The sequence below is a fragment of the Paralichthys olivaceus genome, chromosome 12 (assembly GCF_024713975.1).
Source record: "Paralichthys olivaceus isolate ysfri-2021 chromosome 12, ASM2471397v2, whole genome shotgun sequence".
Taxonomy (NCBI): Eukaryota; Metazoa; Chordata; class Actinopteri; order Pleuronectiformes; family Paralichthyidae; genus Paralichthys; species Paralichthys olivaceus.
The window spans coordinates 11,886,665-11,907,162 of NC_091104.1; the positions used below are offsets into that span (position 1 = coordinate 11,886,665).

General features: G+C 42.0%; 1 protein-coding gene across 7 annotated transcripts in view; it reads left to right on the forward strand.

Annotated features, from left to right (window-relative positions):
* Nucleotides 1-19,862, forward strand: part of qkia (QKI, KH domain containing, RNA binding a) — a 75,141-nt gene extending 55,279 nt beyond the window's left edge. Inside the window, exons 5-8 of one of the 7 annotated variants that reach the window (XM_020098027.2) lie at nucleotides 11,046-11,133; nucleotides 12,499-12,798; nucleotides 14,779-14,853; nucleotides 16,141-19,862. In XM_020098027.2, coding sequence (XP_019953586.1) covers nucleotides 11,046-11,133; nucleotides 12,499-12,798; nucleotides 14,779-14,853; nucleotides 16,141-16,157 — 480 coding nt within the window. In that variant the 3' untranslated portion in view covers nucleotides 16,158-19,862. Of the gene's footprint in view, nucleotides 1-11,045; nucleotides 11,134-12,498; nucleotides 12,940-14,778; nucleotides 15,670-16,140 lie in introns of those variants that run through there. The other 6 variants (XM_020098023.2, XM_069536529.1, XM_069536528.1 and 3 more) reach the window with 6 other exon arrangements.
* Nucleotides 19,863-20,498: the final 636 nt, after the last annotated feature.

Consider the following 20,498-nt stretch of genomic DNA (forward strand, 5'->3'; position numbering starts at 1 on the left):
TATTGGTTATACTTACCATTGGGAATACTGTGGTTAACTTTGAAACGAGCAACTGCCATTTGTTGTGTTCATCGTTGTAGTTGGCTAAGATATTTATAACATATGCTTATAATTTACATTGAAAGACACCCATCTTTAATTTTTGCATTTTAATACCACAGTATCTTGCCAATTAAAACCATACATTTATCTACTGCTCTTTCTTCTTTCATCCCTTGTTTTTCTTTCTACCCATCATTTCTCATGTTCCCCTCAATGGGTGCCCTTTATCTTTTTTTGTATTTTTCCCCCCCTGCTTTCTGCTCTTCTCTTTCTGTCTCGCTGGGGGAATGAAGGGACAAGCCATTCAACACTCACTCTTATTACTGTATCTGTAGTTTATTTTATTCAAAATTGAATGATACTCAATGTACCATCATTTGTATTGCTGTACACATGGTAACTATTGGGCCTCTGTCCCTTTTGTGTTCCAAGTCCCTCCTGTAAGCCCAAACCTAGCAGGGGGGGATCTGATCTGATCTTGGCCTGAAGGTTCCTCCCCTGCAATTCTCCATCTGCCCAGCCCTCCTCATTTCCAGCTCCACCGCTCTCATGGCGGGAAGACAGGTGGTACTGACCCTAAAGAAACAGCACCCCTGAAGGGAACAACCTGCCCAAGCCTGGCATATTTCCCTGGTCTTGTCCTTCTCCTTTTTAATTTCCTGGTTCTGGCACAGAAATGCAGAAACACCTCCTCAGCCAGTCTCAGTCTGTAGAGCTTGAGGCCTTGAGGCTCTGTCATGAGAAATGCATAGAGAGAAAAAACACAGTAAAACATTTGCAGCTATGTACATTCTGTTACACATCAAGTAAAAACTACCGGTGCTTTCTTTGAGTCTGCCAAGGTCTGGAACATTTTTATGGCTTTTTTTTTTAAGGTCCACTGTCCCACTGATGCAGTGGGATTTCTCCTGGGGCTCCCGATAGCCAGTCTGATTATGACAGGTTGTCTGTTGCCATTATGTATACGGCCAAGGGGGAGTTGAGCGTATCAATGGCAATACACATAGTTCTACAATGGAGCAATGGTCCAAAACATTACTTAAATAATTTATGTTGCTATGAGAAGGGCTGCCCCAGTCTCTGTAATTAATTGGAAACAATCACTTACAAATACTAGTTGAGCAAGGATAAATGTCATGATGCCAGAGTGAAGTATACTGGTGCTGAGTCAATTATTGTGTGAGTGATGAGTCATTGTCTTTAGGTTTGCAAACTTGTCCTCCGTGGACCAGAATCCAACCTCAGCCTCATCACGCAGCAATTAGCACTTTCTCCCTTACAGTCTCTTGAGTTCTTTCTTCTTTTATTTTCTCTTGGAATTCATCCTGTTCCTAATCCATCTCTTTAATTTTTTTTACATATATGGGGAATTAATCCTGTTTCTTCTTCTGTCTCCATTTGGTTTTTAAGTCTGCCAAGATCCCTAGTGAGGGTGCATCTACTTACACAGGCCCTCTGCACCACTTACAAAATTGCCTTGCCCGCTTGTTCTGTCCTTTTAATTTCAATTCACACACACACAGGCGTGCACCTCCGTCCCTAACCACCTATGTCCCACACATCATTGTAAAATAACCTCCTTCCTAATCCACCTGGTTGTGCTTGTCACCTCTGGGGTTTTTTCCAAGTATCCTAATGCAGAACTCAGGAAGAGGAGGCGGGTAACAAGGCAGGCTCAGAGGCCTGGGCAGTTTTAATCTGCCCTGGTCCTCCAGTGGCGAGGAGAGGGATCCTGAAGGCCCCTGGCCAATCTCTCTGCCTCACTTTGAAGGTCCATTTAATCTACTTACCGAGAAGCAATGAAATGCACAAGTGTGCGGATGTTTTCATGTGTGTATGAGGCTGTGGTTAGTAGGGAAGCTGTGGTTCAGGCTCAGTGCTGATGGGGACATATGCACATTGTTTCTCTGCCACTCTGTGTCTTTGTCTAGTACGTGCACGCACACACACACACACACACACACACACACACCACTTCATAGATTGTCTACCCGCAGTAGTTTCTGAACTTCCCCTGAGGCCTAACCAGGGCCAAACATCAACATCTGCAAAGTGGTCACACACACACACACACAGTGCTTTCATCTCAGCCTCTCCAGCGACTGTGTGTCCCAGTGTTTAGGCAGGAAAATAGGATTGTGTAGAGCTCAGCGTTTAGAGAGCCCAAAGGCTGCCCATCAAATTCAGCTCCCACAGTGTGTGATTCTTTGCTTTGCCAGCCATCGCTCAAGTCGTTTGAAACTCTTATTCTCTCACTCCAACCAGCCAACTCTGAACTGATGGCTTTCTTTGTCTCCTCCATGCTGTCTCGAGTGTAGAAACTTTTCCTCTGTTTTTTTCTTATCATCTCAGTTGGGTTCATTTGCTTTGTTCATCACAGTCCCTTTATTTTCTCTTTGCGTTGGTTTGGTTTGTTAGTGGTGATTTTTGCAATACTCCACTTGCAATGTATTGCGCTGACTGGTTTTTCCCATGGTGGAACTTGAGGTTATGTTTAGGGGGGCACAACAAAACTAAAACCAAACATTTCTTTATTCTGTTGAATAAGCTCTTTTGAAATTCCAATGTTTTTGTCTTGCCAGCACTTCTATAACAGTAACACTAAAAATAGAATATGGTTTTCTGCAATGCATTGAAGGGGCTTTGCAGAGCTGCTAGGGTGCCACATAGCTCTCAGTCTGAGATCAGAATTGTCAAAATTATTTCATCCTCAAGTTTTCTCTTTGTTAACATCTGGACATAAATTTGCATTGTGGAGAGGATTCAGTTCCATGTGAATGACTTGCAGATCTGTCCCATAATCAGGCTTGTATGTTGACATTGTTGGCGAGTGTAATTAGAGTAAAGACCCATTCACACTGCACAAAAAAACCCATTAACACCCTGTAACATCTGGCTTTTGTTTTCACTGGGATGAGGTACTATCATTCAGACCTTTTCACGATGAGAACAACACGCAGTGGCAAATTTGTTCTTTGTATGCAGTGCTGCAAGATTGCATGATGAGAAGCTTCTGACTTGAGGGGTACCACTGTAACATAGTCACTGGCCTCTGTGCTGCTTTTTACCACTTACAGAGCCCTTTTTCTGGCATAATTGTGACATTGAACGTGACATTCCAGGAATAAAACAGGAAGGCAATAGTCAGTTACCCTTTTAAGCACTTTCACTTGTGGTAAAAACATTCATACATACATATTTAAAGTGTAAAAAGAATTGAAGTAAGCGTTGATGTTCTTAGGTTTCTTGTCTGAATTAAGGCTTGGACTCTTTTATAAACCAACAACTTTAAGAAACGTTTCTCTAAATATATATTTAAAAATTTGTGGTTGAGGTAGATCCATCCAATGGGTTCCAGGTTTGAATCCCACCTCTTGCAGAAGGTAGGGACTCTGTTTTAAGAGAAGACTCCAGTCATCAGCTCTGAGTCAGGATATCTGAATCTGATGCAAATCCCTTTGCACTATTTAAAGCTCACAAATCAATCCCGGCCAAATCCCTTCAAGATATTCCCTGCTCGATTGGATGGCATTAAAGGATCGCAGCGATAGAACAATGCACCGTCTGGCAGCCTGGTGGAATGAGGGATAAAGGGAGGGGAGAAGAGGGAAAGTGGAAGGAGAGATGGAATAGCAGTGAGTGAGTAAGGTAGAGATTGAGGGTGGTGTACAGTGGGAATATGAGCTTCGATGACATATGACAGTGAGGGAATTTCATTGGTAGGTAGGGAACAGATGATGTTGAGAGAAAGGGGATGGGGAGGACACAGACAGCTGTTTTTTGGGCTGTACAACATGGCGGGGCTGCATGATCCCTCCTGCACTTAGCCTGTAACATCATCTGTTTGTCAAAGCCGTTGCAGGCCAACAAGCTTTAATAATATATCCAAATCATGTAGTTAAATCTGTCTATATTTTTCTAGGTTATTTATATGAACTTTAATCCACTCTTAATACTGTTATGTTACATGGAATATCAGCCCAGTTTCTGAGGATAAACAAGATCAGTCAGAGTTTCCACACAGCTTTCCCCCATACTACTGGAAATGCTTTTGATGAGAGAAAATATGTTTTTTTTTATTTCTCTGAGAGTGCAAGAAGCTACTAGAAAAATATATTTTCTTCTCCTGTCGGTGACACTGAGTCTGTGTATGTCAGCTGATATTGATGGGGCGAGCACAATGTGCTAAGGCTGCCCACCTCACTCTTCTCCTGTACGATTAAAAGCTGTTATAAGCCTCACAGACCCATAGTCAAAGTGCATGGGCCCAGATGGTGTCCACCACCCATACCCATTGCATGTTACGTATAATCCCAGAGAAACTTTGGGTGTAAACTAGGCTCCACCAATGAAATTTCTATTTCTCTGCAACATATTGTTAGAGCCTGATCACCCACCAATGCCACATCAGACAGACAGAAGCAGCTCAGTTACTCTGAAGTCTGGTTACCTTGAAGCTTTGTTATGATTCAGACAGTGGCGTATTATCAGAAGAGTTGGTTCCTGACTTTGTAACGTGCCACTTTAAACTGTACCTCAGTAAGCTGTGTGATTGACAGTAATAGGGCGGAGTAGCTGTGATGTGTTTGTAATAATCTGACTGGAGTCAGGTTCACTTCTATGCTAATGAGCTAGTGTGTTGGTGGTTTAGCATGACTAATAGCGCACGTCGCTAACAGAGCTGTCTGGGAAGGGAGGAAATGAGTAAAGGAGAAATAAAGAGGCTTTGCAGGAGCGTTGAGAAGATAGGAGTCAGTCAGAGAGGAGAGTTGCAGGAGATTGCGTTGTTAGACTGGGGGGAAAAGGAAAATACAGTTGAGGCCTGATTCCCTCGGCAGATATGTTCACAAAAGCCGAGGAGCAAGGCAGAGGAAAGAAATTGTCTTTGAAACTGCAGCGGTGAATTTGAGAAAGGACATGCAGCACTTACTTCAGCACATTCTTTAAAGATGCTTTTTATGAAATAGACAAGGTTATAGATGTCTATGAAGTGTTTTATACGCTTTTCCCCTGTATTTTAATGTGCTGGTCATTCTATAGTTTTAATTACTTTCCTTATAGTACTTCATCAGTGCATTGTTTTTCATGAAAAATAAAGTTTTGTGGTCAGGAGGGATTTTATGTTTTGTTTAGTTTTTAATTTTCCCGGGGGAGTTTTTTGATTTGCTTTCTTGTTAATGAAAACATGTGAATCAGGTTTGTGATGCATGTGTTTTCATTTCTTACCCCAATCCAGCTTCCAAGTTTGCTTTAGTCGACTCAATTTGACTAAACTTTCTCATTTATTTATTTATTGTGGACATGTTTTGAAGCTCACTACAAGTACTCATTCCCTCATCTTTCCTTGCTCTCTTTTTCTGGAGAGTGTGGAATTGTTGATAAGTCGTCTTGGCAGCGTGGCGAGAGTAATCATTTTCCTCCAGATGTTAGAGTTTGGGAAGGAACCAAAAGGGAGTGGAGAGAGGGAGGGGAATGGGAAAAAAATAAACAGCTGCCGCCACTACCAGTTCCACCCCTCTACATCTAGTCATCTACTCCTCCCTCCCAGAGGCTCCCAATTCCACCTCCTCCACTCCACAGAACTCTCCCCCCCCCCCCCCCACTCATTCTCAGTTCTACACATTCTGCCTCTCCCTGTATCCCAGGAGGCAGCCAGGGCGGCTGTGTTTACTGCTGAGGTAATTGGAGTAGTTTGGAGAGAGCCTGACCCTGGCCCCCGCCAAGACCTAAGATATGTGTGGTTATGTGTGTGTGTGTTTGTGAGTACACGTATGTGTGCATACAATAGTTTGAGATGACTGACAGTGAGGCCAGGGAAGGAAAGCAGGCCTTAGCTAGTGTCAGCCCACTAGGGAGCAGACAAATTGGTTTTCACTACGCTGTCTATCTTTTCTTGTCTCATATTCACCAGCTATCCCTTTCTTCTTCCTGAATATCTCTCCATCTCTCCACCGACTCAATCATTCACACTCTCTCTTGTACTTGCTCTGCAGCGTCTTTTCTCCTCCCCTGTATTCTTTTGTTTTACTTCTCTTTGTATCGTTCTCACTGCTCATCATTTCATCTCTCTGAGCTGAGCCGTTAGCTGAGCTGAGATACATAGACAGCGACTCTTGCCAGATACGAGGAGAAGAAGAAGAAGGGAGAAAAAAACCGCCCCCTCAGTTGCAGCCATAGACATGAGCAAATTCACCGAGATAATCCAGGCGCCTGTTGTATTTATCTGCAGGTTAGATGAATAGGAAAGGGCCAGGAATTGGGTGCAGGGGTGAGTGAGGGTGCGGCTCTTTAAACACACCCAGACAGTCACTCGTCTGTTGCCTGTTATCATCCACATGTGCAAACAAGGCATATATGCAGCTTTCAACATACGCTCTGTTGTCTGGAACAATTGGCATTAGCTATACTTCGTATCCTTCGACATATGGATGAAAGCTTTGATCAGATGAGAGGCACAAAAGAGTAATGCATGAAAATGATTTAGCATGCATCTAGTGACCTCATCGCAGGTTTGTCGGGTAGTCAGTGGGACACGGCTCACCTATTTTAGCTCATCGCACTCACGTCTCCCTCCTCCTCCTCTCCCTTCCTTCCCTCATCCCTCTGTCTTGCTCCTCCCTGATAGCTTTTACCGCTCTGCTGGTTTCACAAATAGGCCTCATTGATTGAATCTGATTCTTGTGGATAGAGCAGCTTTATTGAGTGGCTTTTTCGCTGATGGACAGGAGCATGTGGGTGTGTGTGTGTGTTTGTCTCGCTCATGCATGCGTGCATGTTTGGGATGATAACAAAAAACTTCCTTTCCTCATCCCCTTTCTCACTCTGTAATCCAGCAGCTAGTCCTCTCTTGGGAATTTCAGCAGCCAGATCATTACAGACAACCACACACACATACACAACACACACAGGCCTAGCACTGCCTGTGTCTGAGCTAATGATTTAGAATGGGTGATGAATGCTGACTGAGGAGTGTATTCATTTTTGGCGTCACCTTGAGCAAGGCAACATTAAAGTGTTAACTGCTCTCTGTGGTGCTGTTCATCAAACCTTCATCAGAGATGTGCTTCTGTGGTACACGATTTAAAGCAAGATGATACAACTTTTGCTGAGTAGCTGCAACAGCCGTCTCTGTGGCCACAACTGTATTTTGTATTTGGCTAATCGGATTGACTGGAATTAGATGCTTGGAAATAGTCTCATTGCTTCTGCCATGATAATTATACTGAGAACATCAAATCAGTTTTAAGCTATTCTGAGGTAAAATAGATTAATCATGTCAATCCAACTTCACTCTAGCCATCTCACCAGCATTGTCTGGTGATATTAGGTTTCTCCCAATCTTACCCCTCCTGTCTGCAGCCATTTGGGATTTGCCATTATAGTTGTTGCCCTAACCAGAGTTCTTACATTGCAAACACTTCTCAAACAACCACAGAGAACAAAACCAGAGAAAAGCAGTGAGACGTTGCTGTAGGGAATTTGTATTTTGATGGGGAAAGATGAGCTTGTTTCAGATGTAAATCAGTAATGATCTGTTGGGGTTTGGGGGCTTTAGCTAACAAACTGCGTTAGCGAGAAGATAGAGCTATATCAGAACCACTCCACTGGGGATACACACATTTCACACACAGCAGCGCACACCTCATCCTAGCAGCAGCATCTGTGCTCTTCCACTTTTGCTGCCCTCTATTTTGCGCCTCTCTCCTCTCAACAGGCTCTATGCCACCTATGCCGAGTTGGATGGATGGTGGCACCCTCTTCCCCCGCGCCCATTTAACCCCCACAACCCTGCCGATCCATCATCACACACAAACACACGGGCAGCCCTAACATTCATATCGCAGCATGCACTTTTACTGAGCCTGCTGCCAGGTCCCCTGTGCTCCCCCTTCTTGTATCTTCTTGTATTCTATCGTCTACAGTCTTATCTTGTGAGAGAACAGCCCACCTCTAATAGCTCCAAAATGTCTTCATCCCCCCCCCCCCTGCATTTGAAAATGCTGGTCCTCTCACAATCTCTTTTAGTGTAGCCACAAACACACCAAGGATCTGTGTTTCTACAGTGTTTCTCCCTCACAATATTTTACTTAAGATGTTTTAAAATATATCATGTACATCAGTATCTTAAATCTAATGTTGTCTATAGCTTTGAATGGTAAGCTCAGCTATAAAGTTCAATGTTTCATTCACCTCTTCCCATTGTTTGCTGCTTTTATATTTCATTTGACTGAACTAATGTATCGATGGTAACTATCAATATTTTGGGACCTCAGGAGTTTCAGCTGAGAGAGGTTGTGCTGATCTGAGTGAAATATTTGACATGTTCCCTCAGATGATGGAATAGATTATTCGCATTATGTCTGAAAGTGCTGACCATTGACCAACAATATTTACATATAATTAGCTGAACCACTTCCACACTACTGATGTTGTCTCCTTTGCTGGCACCAACTACTCATCCACCATTCTGCCAGCTCACATAAAAACATTTTTTTTTTTTTTTGAAGAGACCCTGTTAAAGAGACACATTTGGCCAACCAGCCCAGCCACAGAGTATGCAACCATTCTGTTGATTTGTGAGTGTAGTCCTGATCCATGTTATCAGGGAAGAAATATTCTAGTTGGTACAATGGTAAAATGTCACAGTTTCCTCGAAAACTAGATTGTGGGTTTGCTCAAGATAAATCATGATATAAAATCTTCAGATTGCCTATCCATAGTTTGTAGACTGCCGGCTGGTGTGTTAGGGAAAAGCTTGTGACAAGTAAAATTTCTGCAGAATGGATAGTTTTGTCTAGCAAGTCGGGCTTGGCCCACTTCCAAAGAACCACTGACACAGTTTTTGGGGAGAGACTCACACACACAAAGAAAGAAATGGAAAAAGCGACTGTTTGGTTCTTGGGAGTCATTAGTACATTTTAGCAGACTTGTGGGGTTTGTTTGTTTAACTTTTTTTATATTGTACAAGGTTGTAGAGGACATGGTCTGGTTTCATTTGTGATGTAAGAAACTAAAGAGGGACACAGAAAAGAAAGAAGCAAAGATAAAGATGAAAAATGGGATTTAGTACTGTTTACTTTTCGCTTTTAGGTGTGTTAGGCAGCTGTTTCAGGCCTTGTGTTTACATAGGCAGGAGAGTCTTCTTGCCCATGTCAACTACTGAACTCAGCCATGTTCAATTAGCTTAGTGTTTGTATCGCTGTTGATGCTACATGTCAAATGGTCCACTCTTCTCCTCCAGTGGAAAGGGGACACATTAAGGCGTATCAACTATAAAGAACGTGTATGTTTTAGAAAAAAAGTTTAAATCCTTAAGGAAAGCTAATTTAAGGATAATTAATTTTGGCTCTATTTCATGTCCTGCCTCATGCGTGCCCTACACAGACATGACCCCTCATCTGAATGTTTAGACATTTTCTTGTTGTTGTGAACACGTCTGACCCAGACAACCTCCTGCTACATTCATCATAAGTTTAAGGCAAACTCCATAGAATTACCGAACCTACACCTGGAGTTTATGTCTGAAAACATCAAATTTTCACCAGTAGAAAAATCTAAATCATGTATGTTGCATCTCTTTTTTTGCATTCCAAGCCTTTTGTCTGTCTCTGCTGCGAAAGTGTGACTTTGAAAAAAATGTCGGTGTATCTTTGTATTTTAAGACTCCCCCATTAAAAGAAAAGGGAGACAGCACTGTGGAGGTAGAGAAGGAGAGCAAGAATTTCCTTGCTTCGTTAATTGGCAGCTCTGTGGTACACTAAACATCACACACACACACACACACACACACACACACACACACAGAGCTGAATACTGTGACTGCTTTGAGGCCACTGTCTTATATTTAGTCAAGGGAGACCAGCCTCTGTCACTTTCTCTTGCTTAACCTCGCTCTTTCTCTTCCTCTCTCTGTGGCTGTGCTGTAGAGGAGTCTCAGGGGAGGGCTTAACTCTGAGCCCTCGTTCTTTTTCTCCCTTTCTTTCTCTCCCCCTCCATGTCTTTCTTTGCTTATCGTTGTCTGAATGGAGCCACAGACTGTTGTTGAACTGTGAATTAGTCCAGCAGACAGACTCTAAGCAGCGAATAGAGAAACGGAGGAGGTTCGGTATCTGCCTCTCTCTGCTTTTATTACTGCCACCACCAATACCAACAGGCTGGTTGGCCTTACTGTGTGTGTGCAGGTGATGCGTTAACATGCAAATGCAGAGTGCATGTACGTGAGCTTTTGTATTTGTGAGTTGAAATGCTGAGTGAACACATCACATCAGTAAAAAAAGCATGAAATCAGTTGTTCATTTAAGGGGGATCTGACGATAGCGAGGCATCACATGCTCGTCTTTGCACCCTTCAGGAGAGTAATTCACATTAGGCCCTGCTTAAATTATGATGTATAACCTGGAAAATCACTGGGGCTTTTGTGTTGTCATGGTTATTGAGTGTTCGTTAGCTTCAGGGGAAATGGAGTTGGGGGGTGGGGGGGTGGGAGGAGGGGCACTATCTTAATTGCTTTCTGTGAATAATTTCAGTCCCCTAATTTGGCAATAATGACAGTGGCTGCTGCTTTTGTATTTATTTATCCAAACATTAATTGACAGGACTGACATTAACCAGAGTGGTTATTGCGCATTTGATTGCGCACAAGGGAGCAACGAAAATTACAGTAATTATCATTCTGATATGGATTATGAATATGCATTCGCACACTTAATGTCTCTGTCAGCATTTTAGCTAAGACAAGGCACTCCGCCATGACAACAGCACTTTAGCTCATCTCCATCTCCGTTCCCCCCTTTGAACCCAGTCCAACCAGTGCTCGCGGAGAAACAGATGACATGTCGTGTCCAAATGATTTAGCTGTAACTGTAGCCTTTTAACAACACGGTCATGTAGTGCGGTGAAACGGTTGTCATGTGGATTGTTTGGGCCTCTGCTTGTGTGTAATTGGTGTGTTGCTTGTAACTGTGGTGAGACACTAACGTTTTCAATTTTTTTTTTTTTTACAGGCGGAGGGAGAAGACAATTTGAAGAAGATGCAGCTGATGGAGCTGGCGATTCTCAATGGGACGTACAGAGACAACAACATCAAATCACGTAAGTGAGCTGCCATGAGAACGCACTTAGCCACACTTAACATACTCCATCATTTTGTACCATACACAACTAATCTTTTTTACTGCATAGATCATACGTACATATATTGTCTTTCTTATTAACTACTACTGTTAACTTTCATCAAGCAAGTGTGTAAACAGATCTCCTGTGTATATACCATCGTATTATCTCTGACCACTAGCAGACATCTCTCTCCTTCTCTCAAGCTCTACAAACCATTCATGTTAACCTACACAACCATGAGTAGGACAACTTCCATTCTGTTCTTCTTCGTATTTCTGTCCTCCATCCCTCCATCCATCCATCCATCCTTTTCCCCTGCAGTCCAGATGCAATCGCTTTTTATCACCTGCTCTTTAGGACATTGCTGTTCTCCACCTGCTCAACTCTGCATGTTAGGCACTAGTTTACACATCTAGTGTTTGCTCTTTACTCTTAAAGTGTCATTTCTAAATGCATAATTGCTTTTAAACTCAATCCAGATCTTATGAAATTACTCAGATTATTGATTACGTAATAAATGAATATCCAAACTTTAATTTAATTAATCAGAAAATCTTCACATTTTTGAAATGAAACCCTTTAAGTGATCCATTTCCATGTTTAGTTTTCATCTGCTCAAATTGTACCCGCCACAATGAAGTGTCCCACCACCTAACCACAGTTACCATTGCGCTTGATCTGCCTTTGGTGAAGCTTGTGTGGCGCAGCTCGCACCACATGCTAACACACAACCACTTGAAATATGATACTGTGGGTTTATCTGTACATTATCCAACCTAAATGGACTGCTGACTTTGTAGAGGAACAACATTCATTTCATTCACTATAAAGTATAAAGTGTCACATTTTCCCCCAGTGACCTTCATGTTCAGTTCAATCTGCTTGTTTGTGTCCTCCTCTCCATGAAGTCAAATGCTCCATTTCTGTTGGTGTGTTGTTTACCTCACCTGTGCCATTTCCACTTGATGAATGTGTGGCTGCTGTGGTGACTGGTATGCTTTGAATGCACTGGGATGACAGCAGCATTTGTGCTTCTTGTTTATGGTGTGTGGGTTATTTTTTTTATTTTAGTTTTGCTATGTTGACTTTTTCTTGGCAACAGATTGTGGCTTTTGTGGTTCACCACCATGATCATTGCATGGACTAATTTTCCTTTTGTTCCCCCTCCCTCTCCCCTCTCTCCCTGCCACTTCCTGTTCCCCCTTCTTCTTCTCCTTTTGTATTTTCACCCTTCACTGTTCATCTGTGATTATGATCAACCACACTACACTTTATCTCTTTTCCTTTCTTTCTTTCTTTCTTTCTTTCTACTGCTGTCCTTTCCTCTCTTGCTTATGGCAGCCACCCTTGCGTTCTCTCTTGCAGCGGCGGCAGCAGCCGCTCAGGGCCCCCGCCTCATAGCGGCCTCCACAGGTCAGGTGTTGCCTCCCCCTTCACTTCGGCCCCCAACACCAGCCGGGGCCCCCATCATGAACCTCATCCGGCCCACTCAGATGGCTACCATGCTGCCTAATGGCACGCCCACACTGGTGCCTCCCACACCGGATGGCGGGCTTATCTACACCACCCCTTACGACTACCCTTACGCCCTGGCACCCACCTCCCTGCTGGAGTACCCCATCGAGCACAGTGGGGTTCTAGGTAAGAGAGCCTGGGGAAGCATGGGTGCGGCAGGTACAGCATTCAACTTTAGCCAGCCTGGACAGGAGGGGAGCTTGTTTTACCCCGGAGTTGGGGTGCTGGACGCGGCTTCCATGAGCCACAGTCAGGACTTTTTGAAAGGTAAATATGTCGTGTCCACCTGAAAAAAAAAAAAAAACTCACAGGGTGGATGTGCTGGTGAAACCCTTGGTAGTGGGATGTCCAGCTTCAGAATGTGGCTCATATGGACACTATATTAAAATGGAAAAAGGGGGACAAAACTTACCTTGTGTGGGCTAGGCTCTTGGAAAGTTAGTATTTAGACTGAGGTTACTTCACTGTTTTAAGTTATGCTCTCGCTAAACAGTTATGCTCTCAGGTTGACATTGCCTCTTTTCTGCAAGGTTTATATAGGAGGGCTTGGCTCTGTGTGAAATGAGGCACGTGGACAGAAACACACTGGCATACACGCAGCCTGCTCTCTAACCCTTTCATGCACTGGCCTGGAGGCATATTCAGTCTGGCAGCAGATCCCCTTGGATTTCTGCAGCTTTTGAAATAATTTCTCTGCACTGTTCTCTGCAGGCAGGCCTTGATGCCTGTAGATAGTCCCTCTCTCACCCCCACTGGGGATGTTCATTAAATTCCTCCAGTCTTCCCTTTTTTCTCCTCCTTCCCCTCTCTCCATTGTCTTAGCCTCACCCCTCTTGAACTTGAGCTCAGTGCGAGTAGCACCTGACATCCCTCTTAGTTTCTGTGTCAGGAGTACAGTTCAGTATCAGGGTCGATGTATTATACCCCTTCTCAGTGGTGCTTTAAGCTCAACACATCTGCTACCAAAGAGACACATCTACGGATGAAATCATCTGATATGAACGCCATATGTCGAAAAACAAAAATGCCTTGTCACTTTGCAGCTTTAATTCGACAAAGTGCTCCTCTAACGTAGTCCATGAGTGTGATTTTAGCTGACCTGTGGATACCTGTGGTAGTCATGTGTAGAACAGACGGGAGCAGCTGACTGGCTTTTCCCTCTTTAACTTGCAGGGTTACACCAGCTTAGTGCATTTTATTTACTCACACTATCGATCGGTGCCTTCAGCAACACAGGGCCCTGTGGAGCATACTCGCGCACGTACTCGTGCACTTTGCTCGACCGCATGCGCAACTGTATCTAGCTGCCATTGGCTTCTCAGAAAAAAGAAATGTCAGGACATCTGTTGCTTCAGAGCCTTGTTGGAACAAAATCCTTACATTTATAACATATTTTACCTTTTTTATTTCTTAATTCCTGCGCTCATCCCATTTTTTTGCAATACTTCAACATACATTGACACACACAGTTTGTTTTGTGTCATGTATTCAAAGCGGTGCCAGGCACTGCAGAGGAAAGAAATGAGTTGTGACAAATATAGGAGGTAAATGACAGCCCCTGCCGCCAGTGAACAGATTGACCTGGAAAGGAATGGTGAAAGAGGGGAAAGAGAAAATGAAAGAGAAAGGGAGAGGCAGGTGGTGTCTGGCACTTTTCAATTACCATCAGAGCTGTATTTGATTCCCCCACCTTTCAAAATAAAGAGACAAATTCCTCTCAATCCCACTCTGGATCCCACAGGACCAATCCCGTTTTTTTTGCGGACAGCCCAGGAGCCTGTAGCCTTTACCTGCCCTCTTTTCAAAGAGTCCTCTATATAACTCTGAGCACTGTGGAATTTTCCTACTTAAGTTATGCATTTTTAAATACCATGAAAAGGTGTATAATTTTTTTCTACTGCATTTTTCTACAAGTAAGAAAGATATGCGTGGTGTGTGTATATGTACTATAATCTGTATTATGTTGCTATTCTGTGTATTGTTGTATTATCCAATCATTATAATGATAATGGCTAAAATGTGAATGTTGTTACTGTAAAAGATGACTGTTTTTTTCCCCTCCTCTAAGTGAATGGTTTCTAACCTTGTGGACCTGTTACAATCTAGGTGCAATGGCTACTAAAGTGAGACGGCATGACACGCGGGTCCATCCTTACCAAAGGATTGTGACCGCTGACAGAGGTCAGTTTAGTCTATTAGCTACACTCTGCTATTGACTGATGCATTTCAATGAATATTATGCCTATTATGCCTCGATGCCTTAGTTGGGAATTTGCATATTGTCTATTTTTGTTAGTTTTGTTTTCCTCTCCTCCCCCACCACCACCACCACCTTTCCTACCCCATACATCCACACGCCAGCTAAATGGTTGATTGTGGTATGCACATTTGTTTACATTTAGTACTTAACATATATAAAATATATAAAGACTATGTTAATGTCAGAGCTCAGGCAAAAGTGATGTTAGCAGCTTTTGCAGCTGTTTGCAGCAGCAGCTTATGCAGCTGTGAGGCCAGACAGGTTGATCTTTGCAAGCAGTGTTGACGGTGTATAATGACATTCCTCTGATGCGAGATAAGAGCCTAAACTGGGACAGGCTTGTTCCCATTCATGATTTAACTCCTTTGTTCATAAGGAGCAAAGAAAATAGGAAACTCATTTCTATATTGTATGTGAGAGAGCGAGCAGGCAGAATAAAAAACAAGTAGCCGTGCTGCTACCAGGCACCATTTCACCTTGAAATTTAAATTTATTTTGGATTTTTATTTTTCTATGGAAGACAGACACGCACAGACATGAGCGGAGGTAGCTTGCATCGTCTCCAGTGTATTTGCAAATATATTGAATAAAGCTAAAATACATTTTTTAATATTTCAGTTGTACACGAGGTACTGTCATTTTATATTTGAGCATTTTATATCAAATGTATTTATGGTTCTTGTGTATATTTATATTATATAAAAATATACTGCTAAATAAAGAGAACGAATCGGAAAGCATCGATTCATCTATTCATTGCACATTTAACACTAGTCACAGTTATCCCTCACATAACATCAGTTATTTAAAGTCTCCTTACCACTAATCACACTGTTTGTAACTTGCACTTCAACCTGAAATACACTAAAACACTAGACTCATGTTTTTATGTTAGTTTGTCTGTTCACTTTCTCTTTGCTTCTGTTTTTTGGGGGTTTGGGGACAATTTGCGCTTAAATTAAACCGCCAGGCAACATGACTCAGGGTGGGGGCTTAGTGGCTGGGATCATGATGCGACAGCGTCATGATTATAATGAGATTAGCTGGGTTCATCTCATATGGGCAGGGGAGTCAGGAGCAGGGGGCAACATGAGAGATTGCATTCATTTTATTGTTAAAATGATGTCATTCCAGTCTCTTCTTGCTGACACTAATATCCTTTCTATCTTTTTTTTCTGTTTGTTTTGTTTTTGTTTCTAACCACCTAGCCGCCACCGGCAACTAACACATGACCTTCTGACCTCTGAACTCTTCACCCAATGACGAGCCGCCCCAAGCCTGCCTGCTGATCAGTTAACTGGTAATTGCCTTTTGCTAGCCTCTCGGACGCAAGTGAGAGAGAGAGAGAGGCGCCTGCCCGTACAGTTACCCTAACACGTTCTGACAAAAAACAAACAAATAGAAATCAACGCAGAATCTTCACAGAAACACAACGAAACCCAACAAAGTTGTGTAGAATTCATTTTTTTCCCTTGAGTTCAATTCCCATTCTTTCTCTTTCTTTTTCTTCATGAATCATATACTGGGTGGATGTGTTGTGGTATTACTCATGAATCTGCACTGAATTATATAGCAATAAAGCCCCCACCCCACCCTGACCACCCACTCCCCTGTAACTGCTCTGATTTGGTGACCTCACTTGTACGAGTCCAACTTCAATAACATTTGACGCAAACCATTTGGTTTCAGAGCGATGACATAACCCCTTTAAAATGTGCATCTGCCCCTTCCCCAAAAAAATTTAAAAATACTGAAGAGCCCCTACCTGCTCCCACCCTGTTACACCACTCATCTGTCAGGAGAGAAAAAGAAATAGAAGGAAAGAGAACACACACTCACATTAACTTGTTTAATTTCTGTCATTTTTACATGTTGAGCTCTAAGATGTAATGATGAGCTGACACATTCTGGGTGTGCCCCCTCAAAACAGCTTCCTGTCTGTTTTTAAAAAAGCATGGCTGAAATGATTGCAAAAGAAGCTTTTTATGATTTATGTGTTTTCTCCTCTGTCTTGTGTTTTTTAGTTTTTAATTTTGTTTTACTTTTTGAGTCATTTTCTCCATTTGATTTTGGTTTCTCTGTTATTCATATTTGACTAATGAGTTTTGCTAAAATCGACTAAGGCAGGTGGTTTTCTCTGGAAAATAAAATGCAATCTGATGTTCGAAGCAGGCTGCAAAAAGCTAAGAAATTATGAAGGGCAAGATGGGAAGGTCAAAATTGGGCTGATGTGTGTGTGATTTTTGTTTTGATTTTTTTAATTAATACTACAATGAAAGTAGGGTGTGCTGAGGCTTCGGGGTCAGCTCTTGGGGCAGCGCTTATAAGCTGCTGCCCATTGCTACACCCCCATCCACACTACATTCATTTTACAGTGCCTGATGTATTTAGAAAAATATCTCGATGAGTTAGCTGAGCTGTGATCAAAAAGACAAAAAAAAGTATTAAGTGTGCATATTTAGCCAAAGGGTTTTCCAATGAATTATATATCTGCAATTATGCATCTGTCCGACAGGGCTCTCTTTGTGATTTTAGAGTTTAGGGTGTGAATTTGTGGTGCCTGCCTTCAGCTGGAACAGACAGTCGGTCAGTTTAATGATTTTTTTGACCCATTGATGCTCCATTTCTTCTGAGTAGGTGAACGATATTACGGCTTTTAACACTAAATCAACATGCTACTCAGTAACAGTATGTTGCTAGGGGGAAGGGCACTTACAGTTAGGAACATAAAAGCTTTCGTCAGGATTCTATATTGAGTTGTTTCATCAGCCACGTTGCCAAATAGGTGTTTGTTTTATTTTTACATCTCAACATTTGGCCAATTTTTGAACAGACCTTCTTTTTTTTACACCAGGTAAACATTTTCCATCAGTAGGGGCATTAGGTTGGGATAATCTGAGCCTTCCTGCAAATTAGAAATTCAACTTTGAGTTTGATCTCTTTTCGAGATGAAACATTTACTTTTTCAACACATGCCAAACCATCCAAAAGCGCATCCACAATGTGTCACACCTCCCTGTGATCATAGTATAGATCCTGAGCCCCATGGTCTTGATTTATTTTTTGTTTAACTCTCTCAAGAAAAAATAGGATGTGAAAGCCATGCCTGCCTGTTCAAATTGCTTTATACATACGTCTTATATATATATATAAATATATATATAAATATATAAAAATGTAGATAACTGTCATTGCATATACAAATACAGAAGAGAACAAAAAATAGATAATTTTACAGGGTGCTGGAGAAGAGAAAAAAATTTAAAAATCTATTTTTGGCAATTTTAGCTTTTGATACTTTACTTGCATTTACAAAATCTGAAAAAATCTAATAAAAAGAAAAACAGTATATGGAGAAAACAGAAATACTGAGTGGGTGAGGAAAGGAGGTGCTGTTACCTGGGAAATGATTGGAAAGGAGGATGAAGACCAAAACAGTCATAACCTTTGGGAAGTTAGCGAGGATCAGAGCAAGACACGGAACGTTAAAAAAAAAAAAAAAAAGAGGATCAAATCAAAAGTGCCTTATCAACAGTGGTTTCTGTTTTCTGAGTGTTCCAGTTGTGTTCAATAATATCCAGCACCCACCAAGTGGCGCAGAGAGGAATGGCTAGTGTTACATGCTCTGAATAGTCGAGCAGGGTAGCTGCCACCATATCGTGGTGTTACCGAAGTTATTCTATGCAAAAAGAATAGCAGTCGTTTTGACCAGCTAAAATATGTGCCATGGTTTTGTCTTCCTGAATTTCTTTTTCCTTTACTTGACAGCCCTTTACTCTGCTGTGTGAGCAGCTTTTGTTCTCTTTTTGTTTAGATTTTAAATATGAAATATTGTCTTGATTTATTTTGTTGTCGGTGACTGTGACTACCTTCCTAGAACAAATTTAACTGCCAATAGCAAAGCGGTAGTCTGCCACAACATTTTTTGACCATGAGCTGAGAAAAATATAAAACGTTAGAGAACGGAAACAAAAGGTTGGAGGGGTCGTCCTCTGTTTGCATTACGCGTTTGTTTCAACAGCTGCAAACCGAAAGAATGCAGTCCATGTTCTGATGTCAATTTAACTTAAAGAAACAATCATGAGATTAATATGGACGAATATAAAAACAGCTGGTTAATGAAACGACAGCCCCAGTTTTCAGTTATTGAAACAAGTGACGGGTTATCACTGGAAGGTAAAACAAACTCATCATATTAAATTGAGAGAATTGTTAGATCCCAATATTTCCCCCCCCGGCAGTTTGTATTTCTATTCATAGCTCTTTCATCATGCTGTTACACCGAAAGGTCAATGAAATTTATTTTTTCTCTTTTTTCAGTGTTATTTTAAATTGAAATGCAATATTAAAAGAAAGTGGAGCAAGTGATGGCTGTTCAGCATTTGACAGTATTAAGAAAATTCCCTCTGCAATGTTACAACTTGCTGTGTCATTGTGAAAGGCTGGATTAGTCCATCAGGTGAAAGGTGAACTCTATACCTACCGTATTCTCTCTGGCCTGCCTACTACATGTATGATAATGTAATTAACAGCCATTGTTACAGGTTTATAATGTATTTTTCTAATCTCATTTTATATGTATATTAATCATGTTTCTGAGTGCTTCTTTTCTTTTTTCTTTTTTTTTTTTAATGAAACACACTGCTTCTTTTCTCCCCCCCTCCTAAACGTCCCTCTCTTCCTCCCCCTCTTCTCTTTCCTCATCTTGGAAACTGTCTCTCGTGGGGAGTGTTGCCTTTTTCCCTGTTATATTTTGTTTTTGTTTTCTTGCCAATTCCCAGCTTGTTTAACTCATTAGCTACTTTATTAGTTTTTTCTTGTCATAAGTATTTTTACATGCTTGCATTTAGTTTTCATGGTGTATGCTGTTATTTTTTCTTATTAACCTCTTGGCATTTATTTTAATAAAACATTCTTAGTAAGAATTTTACTAACTTGCTGATATTTTGTCTTGTGTTTTTAACCAGTTTCATGAATGTATTACCTTGGTCTGGTTCACGGACTAACACAATTAAAACTGGTGTCTGGCCACCACTTACACTGACTGATGACATGCACACTACATGAACACACACCCCAGTCATCTGTGCACATACAATCACTCCACGCACACAACCTAACTGGAAACTGCACGAGTTGATAAGCGTCCCTCGCTGCCGCTCACGCACTCTCACCTCTGCTGGAGAAATCTGCTGACACCCTTCACACTTGCCCTCCGCTCAGCCTCAACACCGCTGCTGTGTCTCGTCGTCCCTGTTAGAGACAACTCTCTCTCGTTAGTCGTCCTGTGTCACTGACCTCGCCAGACAGGAAGTGTAGCAGTGTCTGGCGGGAATGGGCGGGGGGTGTAAAACTGCACGTTACTTGAGGTCACTGGTTAACTCTTGGGTCAGCTGTCCCCTCTCGAACAAAGATTAAAGGGCGGGTGGGTCTGTCCTTTCACAAAAGATAGTCAAAACAAAAAAAAACTAATCCCTTAAGATAAAACTTCAGTTTTTCATCTTTCTCTGGGCATTCGTTCTAATCTGTGGAAAAAAACCACTGCATGTGAATCATCTCAAAAGGC